General features: G+C 36.2%; 1 protein-coding gene across 1 annotated transcript in view; it reads left to right on the top strand.

Moving 5' to 3' along the window:
- Nucleotides 1-19718, top strand: part of LOC123250939 (synphilin-1-like) — a 164850-nt gene that overhangs the window by 101479 nt on the left and 43653 nt on the right. The window contains exon 6 of the mRNA XM_044680053.1: nucleotides 17642-17755. Within this exon, the coding sequence (XP_044535988.1) occupies nucleotides 17642-17755 (114 nt within the window). The remainder of the gene's footprint in view (nucleotides 1-17641; nucleotides 17756-19718) is intronic.

The raw sequence follows: 19718 nt of genomic DNA, 5'->3' as shown, positions 1-19718 counted from the left end.
GAGGAAATAGGCTGGGTTCTTCAGGCAGGGAAGATATCTCTGAGATACAAAAGGAGTTGGGCCAGTCAGAAATATTTTAAATCTGGCTAGAGAGCTTCTCTTGTTAATTTCTAAAATCCCTTGAGGGAGGAGTCAAAGGGTTCCTTCCTGCCAGTGAAACTGATGGCTACAGGAAATCTCAGGTAGGTACTTCCTGCCAAGATGAATGCCTGCGGTTCCCTTAAGAAATAAAAAGAAAATAATTCCTTCCCTCTTCAGCCCTTGCCTTAATCTTCGATACAATGATTCACCAGAGGCTTTGAGTAGGTAACAAAGGGGATTTATTAATGTCAGGGATAATCAGAAGGAGAGAGGGGTTTAGGGTTTTGTAACAGCCTCTAGGGAGAAAGCTGATGGTGAATTTGCAAGAGCCAAAGGCTTCTGCTAGTAACCCTGCATTACTATATATATATATATCCACACACACACACATGCACACACATCTATAAATATATATATTGTTGTTCTTTCTGTATCTCAGTCATTGTCCTTTGTATCTATGTCTCTTTGTCTTTGTCTCTAGTATATGTTTTGTAAATCTAGGTTTCCATATATCATATTTTTTAAATTGAGGTACAACCATCTTTTTTGTTAATAAAAGAAAATTATTCAGAAACAACATAGGGAACTTTTTTCCCTCTTAAGGTAACCTTTTCTTTGAATTCAAATTGAACCTCTAAGAAAGCAAAAGAGATATTTTTGCTTTGATTATAAGTGAGGCCTCTATCAATGAAATCTGATTTGTGTATTATGTTCATAAGGAAAAGGAAAGTTAAACATACAAATTCAATTCCATTTATGTGATTTTATTTTCTCTACTTCAAAATATTTCAAAAACCTTTCATTTTAAATGCTTTTGTGTCTCTATTAAATAATGGATTTGCTCTATTACTGAAAGAAAATGGATAAATAAAGTTTTTCTTGTAGGTATGAATTTCAGTTGACTTTCCCTGGAATATGCAAATACAAAACAGTGTATATCTGATAAATACTTTTTAAAAGATCGTCTTTATAGAAAAAGAGAGACTTCATGAGGTCAGTTGATTTGCTAAATACTGCCCAGGTAGTAGAACTTAAACCAGATCTCCTTTGTACAAATACCATGTACCATATTACTTTTTATAATACTACTGTCCCCTTTTCTGGGACTCAGTTACTCCATGTGTAAAAACAAAGAGTTGGTTCAATGATATTATTATCACATGAACACGGACTTAGAGCTAGAAGGGGTCTTTAGAAGACACTGAGTCCAACCATATCATTTTACAGATGAGGTAAGAAGTAAAGGACACCCAGAGTCTCATAGCTAATGAGGCCTAGAAGCTAGATTCTCTGAAGCACTCCTTTTCTCCTTTTCTTCAACTCTCTAAGCATTGATTTATCTATAAAATGAGGGGGCTTTTTACATTTTCTGCTACATTGGCATTATTTTGAGGAAAGTACTCTGTAAAGCTGAAAACATGATAGAAATATGAGTGGTTATTACTTACTATGAAGTAATGAAGAGTGGCAAAAGAGGGAAAGAAAAGTAACTTAGGAGGGGGAAGGTCACAGCCATGGTTATCTTCCTAAATATTTTCAGGCCAGCTGGATAAAGAGGTGGTTCCTGATGAACCTGGCTTGTCTTCATATTTAAGTATGATCATTTGGTGACTTATGAGTAGATCATTTCTCCATAATACATTAATATATTATTAAAAATATGGATTATTACTTTATGAGCCTTTCTCTGTGGAATATTAATCCATTTCATTTTGACATCTTAGTTCACAACCTCTTAGCATTTTAGAAAACATGTCCAATGTTACTTCATTGGCTAATAAGATTTTAATTTGATTTGTAACTAACCAACTTCTACTGTAAATTTTAACTTGGAATAAATTTTTGTAATCTGTATCTGGATGTTGGTGATATGAAATTGATGTCTAGATCTCTGGATCCTGTGTTTTTAGCACAATGCCTTGAACATAAGTAATAAATGATTGACTGGCTGATGGCAGTATTTCTTTTACCAGTGTTTATTGAAACCTACCTGCCTTCTTATCCCTTGTGATTCTCATCTATAACCTTCCATAATTTTGGAGGATTTATGGATGTTATTCATTCAATGATCTCATTAGATCGTGAGCTCCTCAAGGGCCAAGATTGTCTTTTGGCTTTCTTTGTATCTCCAGCACTTAGCATTGTGCCTGGCACTCACTTAATAAATTATTACTGACTGAATGAATGAACAACAATGACACATATTTACTTTTATTAATGGAACACTTCCATTATTTGGTAGAAACACAAAAGCACTCCACATCAAGGTGTTTTGTTTTTTTTTAAAACCCTTGTACTTCGGTGTATTTTCTCATAAGTGGAAGAGTGGTAAGGGTGGGCAATGGGGGTCAAGTGACTTGCCCAGGGTCACACAGCTGGAAGTGGCTGAGGCCAGGTTTGAACCTAGGACCTCCTGTCTCTAGGCCTGACTCTCACTCCACTGAGCTACCCAGCTGCCCCACATCAAGATGTTTTATCAGTTGTTGTGACTCTACTGGATACAGACCTTTCTATAAGTCTTTTAATCATTTGTTAATATCAGTACAAGACTCAGGCTGTTCATCTGTTATCTTTTGTTCTCATAACCTATCTGCCCCATCTCCTTTTTCAGTTACATATATTCTTAATATTGTCATCACTCCTAACATGTAAATTATTGCTGATAATGTTTCTCCTAGCTGGCTCGCCAATAAATGTTATCAAGAAATGAGGAAATCTTTGAATCTTTAGGTTAAAAGGAGGGATAAAGGTGAGGTAGGTATTAGGTGAAGGAATGAATGGGGATGGCTGAATGTAGGGAAAGAAAGAATGAGATGGTATATTGGATGGTGAGGGAATAGGTGGGGTATTCAAGAGAGGCAGCTTAAAACAGGCTAGTCACAGGAGGCTAGAGACAAAGGACACTGGGAAGTAGGCTAAACCCTTCAAGGCAGGAGAGGTATCCCTATGACCAAAAGGAGTTGGGCCAGTCATACGTATTTAAATCTGCCTTGAGGGCTTTCCCTTGTTAGTTTCTCAAGTCCCTTGAGGGAGGAGTCAAAGGGCTACTCCCTGCCAGTCAAACTGATGGCAGGAAGTCTCGGGTAAGGACTTCCTGCCAAGATGGATGCCCGCAGTTCCTCAAGAAATAAAGAGAAACCAATTCCTTCCTTCTTCAACCCTTGCTTAAATTTTCGACAATCATTCACCAGAGAGTTTGAGTAGGTAACAATTAATATTAGGGTTGATCAGAAAGGAGAGAGGGGTTTAGGGTTTTGTATTAGCTGCTAGAGAGAAACTGAAGCTGGGGGAAGGGTCAGAAGAGGGTTAGACTGAGAGAGAGCCTGCTCTCCCAGTCTGAAGATTTGGCTGCCTAAAAGTAAAGTATATACTAGATCAATAAAATAAGGGATAGGTTGATTTAAAGATGTCCTACTTGCCTACAGAAAACTAAACCCACAAAGTCTAATCACCAAAACCAAAACCACCCTTCCTCCCAGAGCCCAAAGGGAAAATCAGATAAGATAATAGGAGTATAATATGGAGAAGGTCAGGGAAAGGTCCAGAGAAATCAGCTAGGTTCAAATTGCCACAGACAAAGAGCACAGGCCAAAGCAAAGCCAAAAGCCAAAAGCAGAGCCTTAGTTGGACCTTCCGCTCTCTTCAAGCCTCAGGTTCCAACTGACTTTCTCTAAAGATTCCAAGGCTTAACTACCAGGATATTTTACAGTTGACTCCTTGCAAGAGCAAAAGCCTCTGTTGCATCCTTGCATTAGATCTGTAATCTACTTATGTGTACTACATGTATTTCTATTATGCTCTTGATTCTTTGGATATTTAGCTAAATAGCATTGGTGAGAGTATATTAGTGTTGAAAACATGGGCCTTAGTGACAAGGAACATCTTGTAACTAGTGTGACCCCATCACACATAAAATTAAACTTACATCAGTATAACCTAGGGTGCTAACATAAGTCTAAATCTTAGGCTATTTGAAAGGACATTTTCTTGATTTTCCATTGTAATCACTATTTAAATGCTCCAAGTTTCTAAAACATTGATAGATTGGAAGGGGAAAATTGTTTTTATTTGCTAAGTAAAAATGACTTGAGAAATAGAAATGGTTCATTTATTATTTCTGGAATTATACTAGCCTTATGTCTTTTAGACCCACTGCCAGTGACTCCAAGAAACTCATTACTCTTTTTTTTATTTAATAATTTTTATTTTTTAGAAAAGTTAACAGGGTTACATAATTCATGCTCCTACTTTCCCCTTCACCCCCTGAATCCCCCCCGTCCCCACCATAGCCGATGCATATTTCCACTGGTTTTTACATGTGTCATTGATCAAGACCTATTTCCAACTTGTTGATAGTTGCATTGGTGTGGTAGTTTGGAGTCTACATCCCCAATCATGTCTGCCTCAACCCATGCGTTCAAGCAGTTGTTTTTCTTCTGTGTTTCCACTCCTGCAGTTCTTCCTCTGAATGTGGGTAGTGTTCTTTACCATAAGTCCCTCAGAACTGTCCTGGGTCATTGCATTGCTGCTAGTACAGAAATCCATTACATTCTATTTTACCACAGTGTATTAGTTTCTGTGTACAATGTTCTTCTGGCTCTGCTCCTTTCGCTCTGCATCAATTCCTGGAGGTCTTTCCAGTTCACATAGAATTCCTCCATTTTATTATTCCTTTGAGCACAATAGTATTCCATCACCCGCATATACCACAATTTGTTCAGCCATTCCCCAACCTAAGGGCATACCCTCATTTTCTAGTTCTTTGCCACCACAAAAAGTGCGGCTATAAATATTTTTGTACAAGTCTGTTTAATCTATAATCTCTTTGGGGTACAAACCGAAAAATGCTATGGCTGGATCAAAGGGCAGGCATTCTTTTATAGCCCTTTGAACATAGTTCCAAATTGTCATCCAGAATGGTTGGATCAGTTCACAACTCCACTAGCAATGCATTATTGTCCCAATTTTGCCACATCCCCTCCAACATTCATTGCTCTCCCCTTCTCTCATATGCTAGGTGAGAGGTGATACCTCAGAGTTGTTTTTATTTGCATTTCTCTAGTTATTAGAGATTTAGAGCACTTTCTCATGTACTTATTGATAGTTTTGATTTCTTTATGTGAAATTTGCCTATTCATGTCCCTTGCCCAATTATCAATTGGGGAATGGCTTGATTTTTTTATACAATTGATTTAACTCTTTGTATAATTGAGTAATTAGAGCACTATCAGAGTTTTTTGTTATAAAGATTTTTTCCCAATATGCTGTTTCCCTTTTGATTTTGGCTGCATTGTTTTTGTTTGTACAAAAGCTTTTTAATTTAATATAATCAAAATTATTTATTTTACATTTTGTAATTTTCTCTAACTCTTGCTTGGTTTTAAAATCTTTCCTTTCCCAGAGATCTGACAGGTATACTATTCTGTGTTCACTCAATTTTTTTATAGTTTCTCTCTTTATATTCAAGTCATTTACCCATTCTAAATTTATCTTGGTGTAGTGTATGATATTGATCTAAACCTAATCTCTCCCATATTGTTTTCCAAATTTCCCAACAGTTTTTGTCAAATAGTGGATTTTTGTCCCAAGAGTTGGGCTCTTTGGGTTTATCATACACTATCTTGCTAATGTCATTTACCCCAAGTCTATTCCACTGATCCTCCCTTCTGTCTCTTAGCCAGTACCATATCATTTTGATGACTGCTGCTTTATAGTATAGCTTAATATCTGGTACTGCTAGGCCACCTTCCTTCACATTATTTTTTATTATTTCCCTTGATAATCTTGACCTTTTGTTATTCGAAATGAACTTTGTTATAGTTTTTTCTAATTCAGTGAAAAAGTTTTTTGGTAGTTTGATAAGTATGGCCCTAAATAGGTAAATTAATTTGGGTAGAATGGTCATTTTTATTATGTTACCTCGTCCTACCCTTGAGCAATCAATGTTTTTCCAATTGTTTAGATCTAGTTTTAATTGTTTGGAAAGTGTTTTGTAGTTGTTTTCATATAATTCCTGTGTTTGTTTTGGTAGATAGATTCCTAAGTATTTTATATTGTCTAGGGTGATTTTAAATGGTGTTTCTCTTTCTACCTCTTGCTGCTCTAATGTGTTGGAAATGTATAGAAATGCTGATGATTTATGGGCATTTATTTTGTATCCTGCAACTCTGCTAAAGTTGTTGATTATTTCTACAAGCTTCTTAGTTGATTCTCTAGGATTTTTTAAGTAGAACATCATGTCATCTGCAAAGAGTGATAGCTTAGTCTCCTCATTGCCTATTTTGATACCTTCAATTTCTTTTTCTTCTCTAATTGCTACTGCTAGTGTGTCTAGTACAATGTTAAGTAATAGAGGTGATAATGGGCTCCCTGATCTTATTGGGAAGGCTTCTAATTTGTTCCCATTGCATATGATGCTTGTTGATGGTTTTAGATATACACTGTTTATTATTTTTAGGAAAGGACCTTCTATTCCTATACTTTCCATTGTTTTCAATAGGAATGGATGTTGTATTTTGTCAAAGGCTTTTTCAGCATCTATTAAGATAATCATGTGATTTTTGTTTGTTAGATTGTTGATATGGTCAATTATGTGGATGGTTTTCCTAATGTTGAACCATCCTTGCATTCCTAGGATAAATCCCACCTGATATTGGTGGATGATCCTCTTGATCACTTGCTAGTATTCTATTTTAGATTTTTGCATCTATGTTCATTAGGGAAATTGGTCTGTAGTTTTCTTTCTCTGTTTTTGATCTCCCTGGCTTTGGAATCAGAACCATATTTGTGTCATAAAAGGAATTTGGTAGGACTCCTTTGCTTATTTTATCAAATAATTTGTATAGTATTAGGATTAGTTGTTCTTTGAATGTTTGATAGAATTCACTTGTGAATCCATAAGACCCTGGCAATTTTTTCTTAGGGAGTTCTTTGATGGCTTGTTCAATTTCTTTTTCGGATATGGGATTATTTAGGTGTTCTATTTCTTCTGCTGTTAATCTAGGAAATTTATATTTTTGTAAATATGTATCCATTTCACCTAGATGTTTATTGCCATATAATTGGGCAAAATAGTTTTTAATGGTTGCCTGAATTACCTCTTCATTAGAGGTGAGGTCTCCCTTTTCATCTTGGTACTGTCAATTTGGTTTTCTTCTTTCCTTTTCTTTATTAGATTGACCAGTACTTTGTCCATTTTATCTGTTTTCTCAAAATACCAGCTTCTAGTCTTATTTATTAATTCAATAGTTCTTTTACTTTCAATTTTATTAATTTCTCCCTTGATTTTTAGTATTTCTAATTTAGTTTTCATCTGGGGATTTTTAATTTGCTCGCTTTCTAGTTTTTTAAGTTGCATGCCCAATGCACTAATCTCTGCTCTCCCTAATTTGTTAATATATGCACTCAAGGATATAAATTCCCCCCTGAGTACTGCCTTGGCCGCATCCCACAGAGTTTGGTAGGATGTCTCATCATTGTCATTCTCTTCAATGAATTTGTTGATTGTTTCTATGATTTCTTCTTTGACTAATTGGTTTTGGAGAATCATATTATTTACTTTCCAATTAGTTTTTGATTTGCCTGTTCAGGTGCCCTTACTAATTATTATTTTTATTGCATTATGATCTGAGAAATTTACATTTATTATATCTGCTCTTTTCCATTTGTTTGCAATGTTTCTATGCCCTATTATGTGTTCAGTCTTTGTGAATATACCATGTGCAGCTGAAAAGAAGGTGTATTCCTTTTTGTCCCTATTTATTTTTCTCCACATATTTATTAAATCTAATTTTTCTAGGATTTCATTCACCTCTCTTACCTCTTTCTTATTTATTTTTTAGTTTGATTTATCTAGATCTGAAAGAGGAGTATTTAGATCACCCAGTAGTATTGTTTTACTGTCTATTTCCTTCTTGATCTCTGCCAGTTTCTCCTTTAGGAATTTGGATGCTATGCCACTTGGTGCATACATATTGAGCACTGTTATTTCCTCATTGTCTATACTGCCTTTTATCAGAATGTAATTACCTTCCCTGTCTTTTTTAATCATATTTATTTTTACTTTGGCTTTGTCAGAAATCATGATCACCACTCCTGCCTTCTTTTTCTCATTTGAAGGCCAAAAGAGTTTGCTCAATCCCTTTAACTTAAACCTGTGTATGTCTACCTGCCTCATATGTGTTTCTTGTGTGTAAATAGAATTAGCTCTAGTCCATTCATTGTAAAAACTCTACTTAACCTAGGCATAGAAATGATGTCATTCTCACCTCCCTCAGTGGGGAGGGGAGATGAGTTACCGACACGTGACAATAAATAACAAATCAAGAACAAGGGATTGCCCTTTGGGTAGTCCAAATCAGTGTGGAGTCTGCCATTTGTCCACTTGAATTAGAGGTGGACCCACAGGAAGTGATGAAAGACACTATCTCTTTAAGTAGGTTGGTTACTTCCTGTTGAGGGAGTTCCCGCTTTGAACTTGGTGCTGCAGGTAGTTGGGTGAGTCCACAGACTGCTTGCACTCTGTATTGTCATGTGGGTAAGTTAGGCTGACTTCCTTGGCCTACCTAGGCCGCTTCCAAACTCTGCCTTAAATAGGCACTAGCCTATCTGGTTGCTAGGCCTTGTGGCTTGTAGCTTCCTTTATTAAGCCTTTTAACCCTCTCTCTCTGTCCTGGCCTCTGCAGGCCTGGACTAGCCTCTCCCTCTCTCTATTTCCCTACCTTTTACTTTCCTAATTGTAAATAAACTACCTTAACCCGATGCTGACTTGGGTCTGATTTAATTACGGAATCAACCTGAATTGTTGATTCCTGGCTGCCACACTTTAATTATATATATCTATAAAATACCTTAATTTCCATCTTACACTTGTAGACAACATATGGTAGGATTTTGGTTTCTCATCCACTCTGCTAATTACTTCCGTTTTATGGGTGATTTCATCCCATTCACATTCAGAGTTATAATTATCACTTGTGTATTCCCCAACATTTTGGTATCCTCTCCTAGTTCTACCTCTTCTTCTTACACTATTTCCTTTTAAAGCAGTGGTTTGGTTTAAGCCAATAACCCTTGTCCCCTCCCTTGATTAACTTCCTTTTCTACCCCCCTCCCTTATTATTCCCCTCTTTTTTATTTTTAAGGCCAAATTAATTCCCTTCCCCTTTTCCCCCCTCCCTTTTTTGACCTCCCCACTTCCCTCCTCCCCTTGGTTTATCCCTTCTGACTTTCTTAGTAGGGTTAGATAGAGTTCTATATCCCAATGGATATAGCTACTATTCCCTCTCAGGGTTAATTCCACTGAGTGTAAGGTTTAAATATTACCTCTTAATGCTCTCTTCCTCTCCTTCTTGTAATAGTATTCATCCCCTCCCCTTCCCATGCCCTCTTTGTATGTAATAGAATATCCTATTTTTCTTTTCCATTCAAGTTTCTCTTGATGTCCTCTACTATTCATCCCCTTCTTTCCCACCCCCCATATCATCTTGCACCATATCGTACTCCAACCTCTCCCTATGAATAATTCTTCTTATTACTATAATAGTGAAAAGTATAATAGTGATTAGAGTTCACTACAGAGAATTACACATAACATTTCTCCACATAGGAATACAAATAATTAGATCTTATTGAAGCCCTTAAAGAGGCAAATTTAAAAAATAAGAGTTTTCTTTCTTTCCCCTCTGTTTCTTATTTACCTTTTCATGTTTCTCTTGGTTTTTGTGGTTGGATATCAAACTTTCCATTTAGTCCTGGTCTTTTCTGTGCAAATACTTGGAAATCTTCAATTTTGTTGAATGCCCATACTTTCCCCTGGAAGTATATAGTCAGTTTTGATGGGTAGGTGATCCTCGGTTGTAGACCCAGTTCTCTTGCCTTTCTGAATATCATATTCCAAGCCTTGTGGTCTTTTAGTGTGGAGGCTGCCAGATCCTGTGTGATCCTGATTGGTGCTCCTTGATATCTGAATTGTCTCTTTCTGACTTCTTGTAAAAATTTTTCTTTTATTTGGAAGCTCTTGAATTTGGCTATTATATTCCTGGGTGTTGTCCTTTCTGGGTCTAGTGTAGAGGGTGATCTATGGATCCTTTCAATGTCTATATTGCCCTCTTGTTGTAGAACTTCAGGGCAATTTTGCTGAATAATTTCTTTTAGTATGGAGTCCAAGTTTCTATTAATTTCTGGTTTTTCTGGAAGACTAATGATTCTCAAATTGTCTCTTCTAGCCCTGTTTTCTTGATCTGTCAATTTCTCATTGAGATAGTTCATGTTTCCTTCTATTTTATCAGTCTTTTGGCTTTGCTTTATTTGTTCTTGTTGTCTTGAGAGATCATTAGCTTCTAATTGCTCAATTCTAGCCTTTAGAGACTGGTTTTCCTTTTCAATCTGGTCATTTCTGGTATTCAATTTACTTGACTCACTTTCCAATTGTGAAATTCTGGCTTTTAAACCATTATTTTCTTGCCTGATTTTGGTTTCCATTTTGCTTACCATTCCATTTGATTTTGGGGCATCTTTCTCCAATTGGGAGTTTCTGTCTTCTAACCTGTTAATTTCCTTTTGACCTATTTCCAATTTCTCTCGCTAAATCTCTTTCATCTTTCTCATCACCTCAGATTTGAACTCTTCAAGAGCTTGTGACCAGTTTTCATTATTTTGGGAAGTTTTGGATGTGATTGCTTATTTGTTCTCCTCTGTTCTTTGCCCTGTTGTCTGGATTTTCTCTGTGTAAAAGTTGTCGAGTGTTAAAGATTTCTTCTTGTTGATCTTTCTCTTCTCAGGTTTCTGATTCTGGCTTGCCATTGTTAGCCCAGCTCCTTCTCAGCTTTATCATAATGCTCAGGGTCTGTCTGACTCTTTAGGTTCCTGAGGTCTCAAGTCTAGTTGTTCTCAGGGTAAAGCCTCCTGGTGGTCCCCTTGCTTGTTCCTCTGCCCGAAGCTGCTTTAACAGTCTCAGGGTGCTGCTTCCACAGTCGTGCATCCATCTACAATGGGTCCCCAGTAAAGGTCCAAGCCTGCGCTCGGGATCCTTGTCCGAGCTTGTGTCCGCGCCTTCACCTGCGCCTGTGCTCAAGGTCTTATGTAGAGATGGCAACATGGAATCCCTGGAAAATATAGGGTCAGCCTCAACCATAATTCCAGGGGACTCCCCCTGGAGAACTTTGGGTGAGGGGGCAATTGAGAGGGAGTTAAGGACGTTGCTTTCTGGGGGTTGAGGTGAGCAGATCACTGCTTACTGCTCCTGACTTGGGGGGTTCACCTGAGTGGCCATTGTGGCAAAGCCATCGTGGTTTTTACTCAGGAGTTAGCCTGCTTAAGAGGATTAGTCCTTACCAACATCAATACAACAGTTATTTAGTGATTAGATATATTCACTATCAATGAGAGAGCCAGTTTAGTAAAGGCCCTTCACCCTGTCCTGTGGGGAGGAAGGGCAGCTTCAACCTAACAGATCAGGGTCACCTTTTCCTTACCTAAAATCTTAATTACCCCCTCTAGCATTTCATTTTCCTTCTTAATATAAGCTTTACCTACAATATCTGTGCCTGGGAATTATTTGGGGATACTCACAGTTCATAGTTATCACCTATCTTGAATCCTCTCAGCTGCCAGTTTTAAGAAGATCAGATCCATCCCAGTCCTCCACATTTAGATAACTAGCTTCTACTTATTCCTCTATCAGACCTGTGAGGAATATAAGTTAAAGAAAAGGGGAACATCATTAAAGTTCAGCCCCAACAGAAACTTACCAGAAGTACCTCAGTCAGTCTCCATTTTTCCAACTGAAACCTCAACTGCTTGGGGGGAAGGGTTTGAGAGCCAAGAGTGTCTAACCCTCTCCTTTCTCACTGAAGCCTGTCAGTCAGTGTCAGTGAGAAGAAGTGACTTGAAGGTTATTGCCCTGGCATAATTATCTGCTTCTCCAAAATATCTGTTATTATCAACATAACAAAGGACTGTGTTCAAAGTCCACGTGTTCTTTAGCCTCTTGGAGTCTTAAGTCTTGTTGCTCTCAGGAGGAGGCCAATGACTTAATGGGTGCCCCAAACTTGCTCTAACTCTTTTGCACTGGCTTTGGCACTGTAGGTGGTGTGGGGGGAGGGGGTTGCTCAGCTCGCATTTTAGGGAGAGCTGTTTTACCCCTTTATAGCATGGAAATGCCCCAATCCCACATACCTTCAACACTGCACCCTATTGTGGGGTTCCTTTGTTTGTCTGGATTTGTTTTTATGTCCCCTTGAGGAGTCTTATATGTTTCGGATAGGAGAGGTTAAGCAGCTGCTTTTTACTCTGCTGCCATCTTAACCCGGAACCGAAACTCATTACTCTTGACCAACATCAGCCAAATAAATACTCTTTAAAAAACGCTCATACATTAAAGAGTGGATATTGATATCTTTTAAATGCTCAATTAAATCCTTTGCCAGACTCTCCCAATTTAGGAACTTGTTTAATCTTAGTTTCTAGCTGTGTTTTTTTTCCACATAATTAACAAGTTAGGAAAGCTGTACAAACTTTGTACAAAGGATTTAGAAGTTACTGGAATTATCTGAGGTAGCTAAAAAGAAGTAGAATTAATTAGGATACTGATTGAAAAGTACATGAGAAAGAGGTGTGGGAAGGCAGCAGATGATCTATCTCATTCATAGAGTCCTTGTCAAAGCAAGAAAGCCTAATCTAGTCTTGTGCAATTTGTCATTATTGAGTGCCTTCTAGGTTCAAATGTTGATAGTATTTGATAGTAAAGGCTTAATGCTATGGGATTTATCAGGAAAGTGAAATCTATTTCCTAGGTCCATAAGATGTCCATAAGACCATAAGACCATTAGGTACCTGCTGGATACTGTTAGGCAGTATTGAAATCAAGTTGAGTATCTATTTTGAAACATTAAAAGATACTACAGGGGGCAGCTGGGTAGCTCAGTGGATTGAGAGCCAGGCCTAGAGACGGGAGGTCCTAGGTTCAAATCTGGCCTTAGACACTTCCCAGCTGTGTGACCCTGGGCAAGTCACTTGACCCCCATTGCCTACCCTTACCACTCTTCCACCTATAAGTCATACACAGAAGTTAAAGGGTTTAAAATAAAAAAAAAATCTATAAAAAAAAGATACTGCAAATATGATGTGGAAAAACAAGCAATGACCTTTACTTCTAGTTGTATCTCTAATTTGCTCTGTGCCCCAAGGCTAAATCATTTAAATTTTCTCACAATTTCCTTATTTCTTCAATAGGGATTATAAAATCTACTTTTTCTACTTCATATGGTTGTGGCAAGAATAGCTCTTTATACCTTAAGCCTGTTATATAAAAATGGTATTTTTTTAAAAATTAGGCTCAAATGAGATGAATGTGGGAAGCATTTAGAAAGTATAACAGGCTTTGCACATGTGAGATATCATTGTTATCACAATAAGGTAAATATTCTTTAAACTATAATATTAGCAACAAGGACATCTACAGAGAAACACAGCTATTAGTAATGGGGGCAGGAGAGAAGGTATAAAAGAACATAGTTGGTTCTTCTTTGTGCCAAAGATTAGCTCAAGCTGTTACAAAGGAGACATAGAGTGTGTGGAGAGTTTAGTCAACACAGTTGTACAGATAACAAAGCCAGCCGATATTTTGTGCAATTCATGTAATTCAATAAGAAAATATCCAAGTAGAGCTGCAAAGAACCTGCTATAGCCTGATTGTGGTTGCCTAATGTTTCTTTGCCTTCTCTTCTGTATTTAATTCTGTGTGGTCTTGCCCATTGTCACTCCATCAGAGTCAGTAGGGGCCTCTTGTGTCATTCAGTCAAATTGAAATGCTTATCATGTGCCCAGTGTCCTTGATCACTTCATGCTTTGCCTTTCAAGATATTTCTGTTTGAGGGTGAAAAAGGTAAAACTAATACTATTCCCTTAAAGCTTACTCAACTCTTCTTCCCTACCTGGATTCTGACAAATCCAAAACAGGATTTTATTCTTCAGCTTGCATTACCCCTTGTCAGCAAGGCCCTGTGTTAAATTCCTACCTAAGGTTAGGAATTTTGTGGTCCCATTCAAAATCAGCTACCATATACTCAATATCTGGAATTAACATATCACATTAAAATAAACATCTTTACTTAACAGAACAAGGATTCAGCAGCAAATACTCATAAGAATTCATACAATAGCAAATATACATGCAACAGTTCATATATTCATTAGCCACCAGCTTCCCTGCTTGGTTTCAACTCCATTATCATGTCCCACTCAGGATAAACCCATTGCTAGGAAACTCATAATCATGGAGATTGTTTTAGCTTTGCTACTCACACCTTGTCAGTACTTTTAGTTGCATATGCCCCTCTAATTAAAGGATTGGAAGGCAGGGTAAAAATGCCAGCCATCTCTTCATTTGTCATAAGCTATCCTGCTTGTTTTTGACTCTGTCATCATTACTTCATCATGCCCCTTTGCCAGGTACCCTTTGACACTCATCTTTCCCTTTTTCAGCTTCCTTTTGTTATTGTTTTTATTGTTTACTACCTAGCTGTATGCCCAACTATTAGGGAATGGCTTAACAAATCTTGGTATGTAAATATAATGGAATACTAATACACTGGAAATATGGGAAATATGAAGAACTTAGAGAAATATGAGGAGGCTTGTATTAAATGGTGTTTAATAATAAAAGCAAAATAGAAATATATACATATACATACAGTGATTATAAATATATAAGCAAAGAAAATTTTAATTATCAATAAACCTCAAATAATTTATTATTTTCCCTCCCTCTTCCTCAACAAACTAGATTGTAAGTTTTTTCTTACATACTATTTCATTTAACTCTTTGGGGGAATTATACATCATGAGGTAGTTTAGTACTGAACTTTGAATGATGTATTAAAAATCATTCATTGAAAAATGAATGAGGAAAAAAGAAATGTGGGTTATATGATAATACTGGACTTTTTTTTCTGTTAAAAATTCCAAGTTGGAGTAGCAGATCCCTCCACCTTTCCCATCACTTCTACATCAACTCCTTATTGGTGAGAAAGAGACCCAAAATAGTTGTTCTTGTCATTTCCTACTTTACTTTTTTAAGGGGGCAGTTATTATTAAAGTAAGTCAAGAAGTGATTTATCTGCTTTTGGCACACATACAAAGCACTAGCAGATATCTAAATAATTGAAATTCCCCATTATCGACATACTATTCTTCCATGCTAGGAATGCTCAATAAGCCTTTAATTAATTCATTCATTGCTTTGTTTAGTGCAGGATGATACAGTTGGATATTTAGGAATTAAATGGACTTAAAGGATTTATAGGAAAGAAACTACATATAGTTATTTGAAAAAAAATTTCTAAGGAAGTAAAAATATTCAGAAGTTTGAGATAGAAAAAATGAGAAAAAACTGTTGCATGGTTTAAGGAAGATAAATGTATCAAATTGGGGGCAGCTAGATGGCTCAATTGATTGAGAGCCAAGCCTAAAGATGGGAGGTCTTGGCATCAAATCTGACTTCAGGCATTTCCTAACTATGTAACCCTGGGCAAGTCATTTAAACACCCTTGCCCAGCCTTTACCTGGGAACCACTACACATTATTGATTCTAAGACAGAAGGTTTTAAAAAAAAAGTATGAATAGAGTTCTGAGGTTATAGTCCTTGGGGACTGTGCATGTACATTAAAAAGTACTGTGAATAAGGTCTGGCTAGGAAAAGGCATTGATGGCAAAGATGATTAGAAATATGAAGTTGTGTAGACAATGCAAAGTGCTTATGCCTGAAAAAAATTGGGACAATGTGAAATTTAGTGGCCTTAGATCTTTGAAATATACTGAGACCTTGTTTCTGTCAGGGAGTAAAGTTAGAGACCCTGGAGATATGAGCAGACCTACAAAAGAGAAGCAGGTAAGGCAGGCTAGAGATAGACATTTTTCCCCCCATGATTTTCAACCCGACTTATCACTGGGACTTTGCCCATTGATATTGTGAGGTTTTATTTTTGATTGTGCTTGTAGAACTGTTCTGCTTTGTGGGGAGGGAGGAAGAAAAGAAAACTGACCCAAGGGGGAATTTGATAATTGGATTAGGATTCCAAACCCTTCTTTACTCTTTGACTTGGAAAGAATCCACACAATGTTAATATACTGATAACTTTTGTTGCTTATGTGGGGTTAGGGCTTTTGGAAATCTGATCTAGCCATTGTTATAGGGAATCTGGAAGGGAAAAGGATAGGAAACAAACTAAAGAATATTATCACTGAAAAGTCTTTAGGCTTGAACCTGGTCCATGTAAACTTAAAGTATCATGTTTGACTAACATAAAACAAAGGAATACATTTCTCTGGTTAAATTCATTGAGTAATTATAAAAGTTTATATAAACTTTGAGATCATTATTAAAGGTAATATACATTTTTGGTGAATAATTATAAAGGTGAATATAAACTTTGAGATAATTATTTAGGTGAATATAAATTTTTATATTGTTGGAAAATATTGTTTCCTTATTTATGAATAATCTCTACACAAAAATCTGAAAGAAGACTTCTTTTATGGTTTGTTGTTTCAGAGCTCTTAATGCTCCAAACAGGAAAACATTTTAACAGGAAAAAACCCCTCATACTCTGAAAAGAGAGATTGGGGTGGTGAGAAAGATATTATATATGTCTGTTTATATCTCTATATGTATCTATTTGTAGACATACACATATGTACATGCATATATGTGTTTATATATACATATATCTATTTCATGAATCTGTAAAATATATGTATACGTGTGTATATGTTAGATACCATACATATACATATAAATGTGCATGTATGTGGTTGCACTCACAAACATATCCATATAAATATATTGATAGATTATAAACACTATCTGCTTTTCTTAATAGCAGTTGCTATTATAAAGAATTCCTAAATACTTATTAACAATATGAGTAGAAAGCCCTAAGGCAGATTTGAATCATAAAATAGGCACTTAAACATATTGGTCAAGGAAAATGATAATGAAATATTTTATTTCTAGGCTGTAAGCCAAAAGCTATAAGATAGAGCTAATCTATAACAGAAATATTTAATAAGCTTTTAAGTAATTGTAGGCATACATATTTAAGGGAGAGTTGTGCAGCCACTTAAAAAAAAAACCCATAAGTGAAGAACGATTAAGATAAACATTGGAATAGGATAGCTCCACTCATATACCTACCTACACCTGCAGTCTAGTGGCAAGAATCTTGGCTTTGAAATTAAAGGAAATTGGTACAAACCCTAACTTCATCAGATACTACATGAATGATTTTGAGCAAGTCTCTTTGCCTCTCTGGGCCTCAGTTCACTAACTATAAAATGAGAGAGTTGGATTGTCAATTCTTTAATGTCTTTTCTGGCTCTGAGTGCTATGAAATATGACCAAGACCATAAGGCAAGCTTAATAGTCTTGTAAATAAACTAAGCCACATGCAAAAGCCATTGTTCACATGGTTTCTTCCAGAACTAAGTTTACCATTTCTGAAAAGTTTTTCAGAATAAAAAAAACACCTTAATTTCTAACCTTTCTTTTTCACCACTCAGAATGGTCAGCTGGAGTGTGTACGATGGATGGTGAGCGAAACTGAAGCTATTGCAGAATTAAGTTGTTCAAAGGATTTCCCAAGCCTTATTCACTATGCAGGCTGCTATGGCCAGGTAGGCTGGTTTTATAAATTATCCACCCTTTTTTCTTTCAAATAACAAACTTAAAAAAAATTTTTTTTCTCTGAAAATATAGGTCTGTCTTATAAGATATCTTATACGTGATACTCTCTGGCTGTGTGATCCTACACAAGTCACTCAATCTCTGATTGCCTGACAAAAGGATACATTGGATCCCCCAAAGAAAGAAATGGTAAACCACTCCAGTATCCTTGCCAAGAAAGCTCCAAGAATGATAGTGGTCCTATAGGATCCTGAAGAGTTAGACACAACTGAACAACAACATTAAATGCAAAATGTGTTATTCTAATTATAATGAAAACTTGCAGATGAAAAAGCACATGTCTCTTTGAGACTGAGTGACATGAGTTTTCTCCTTTGCAGAGTTATGAATTTAATAGCAGACCTATTGCTCATACTGCCAATCTGAGTCTAGAGATGAAACTCATTACCTTTCTTTGAGCGCAGTAAATTTAAGCTAGCCAGGGAAAAAATGGAATTATAGTGTGCTAAATATCCATAGTATAACCCCCAAAAGTAAAAATTTATTTAATAGCTTTAAGCATATGTGTTTGTGGCAAAAAATGAAAATGTATGCTTCTCATAAGTGAAATCATATCTTTTCTGGCTTCAGGACAATACCCCATAGGAATACATTGTGGTGTTGTCTCTAACAGATTACCATTTCTGAGCATAAAAATCTCAAATTAAAAAAAATATTTGAATTGGAAAAAAGCCATTGTACTCAAGTTTAAGTGTGCCACCTCATTATTTTTCAGTGGGGATTCTTTTTGGTTCACTGGTGGTTCTTTCTGCTGAGTATATTTTCTTTTACCATGATGGTCTATGGCATTTATTTGCTGTGATCCATGTTGGTCAAGAAAAATGTCCAATTTTATGTAAAAAATGCCATAAGAGAGTAGAGACATGTTTATTGTGCCTCCCCTCATAATCTCCTAAGCCATTTTTATTGACTTTTGGGTTACCTTGGAGAATTTACTGGTTCAATGCACAAACTTGGGCAAGAAAAATTAAATATATCTAAAACTCTTTATTATTTTTAGGAAAGGTCCTTCTATTCCTATACTTTTCAGTGTTTTCAATAGGAATGGATGCTGTACTTTGTCAAAGGCTTTTTCAGCATCTATTGAGATAATCATGTGATTTTTGTTTGTTAGACTGTTGATATGGTCAATTATGTGGATGGTTTTCCTAATGTTGAACCAACCTTGCATTCCTGGTATAAATCCCACCTGATCATGGTGGATGATCTTCTTAATTACTTGCTGGAGTCTCTTTGCTAGTATTCTATTTAAGATTTTTGCATCTATGTTCATTAGGGAGATTGGTCTCTAGTTTTCTTTCTCTGTTTTTGATCTCCCTGGCTTTGGAATCAGTACCATATTTGTGTCATAAAAGGAATTTGGTAGGACTCCTTCTTTGCTTATCATATCAAATAATTTGTATAGTATTGGGATTAGTTGCTCTTTGAATGTCTGATAGAATTCACTTGTGAATCCATCAGGCCCTGGCGATTTTTTCTTAGGGAGTTCTTTGATGGCTTGTTCAATTTCTTTTTCTGATATGGGATTATTTAGGTATTCTATTTCTTCTGCTGTTAATCTAGGCAGTTTGTATTTTTGTAAATATTCATCCATATCTCCTAAATTGTTATATTTATTGCCATATAATTGGGCAAAATAGTTTTTAATGATTGCCTTAATTTCCTCTTCATTAGATGTGAGGTCTCCCTTTTCATCTTTGATACTGTCAATTTGGTTTTCTTCTTTCCTTATTTTTATTAGATTGACCAGTACTTTGTCTATTTTATCTGTTTTTTCAAAGTACCAGCTTCTAGTCTTATTTATTAATTCAATAGTTCTTTTACTTTCGATTTTATTAATTTCTCCCTTGGTTTTTAGTATTTCTAATTTAGTTTTCATCTGGGGATTTTTAA

Source organism: Gracilinanus agilis, chromosome 1 (assembly GCF_016433145.1).
Source record: "Gracilinanus agilis isolate LMUSP501 chromosome 1, AgileGrace, whole genome shotgun sequence".
In the NCBI taxonomy this organism is placed as follows: Eukaryota; Metazoa; Chordata; class Mammalia; order Didelphimorphia; family Didelphidae; genus Gracilinanus; species Gracilinanus agilis.
Note: the sequence above shows the minus strand (reverse complement) of the source record. Positions and strands in the feature narration are given on the sequence as shown.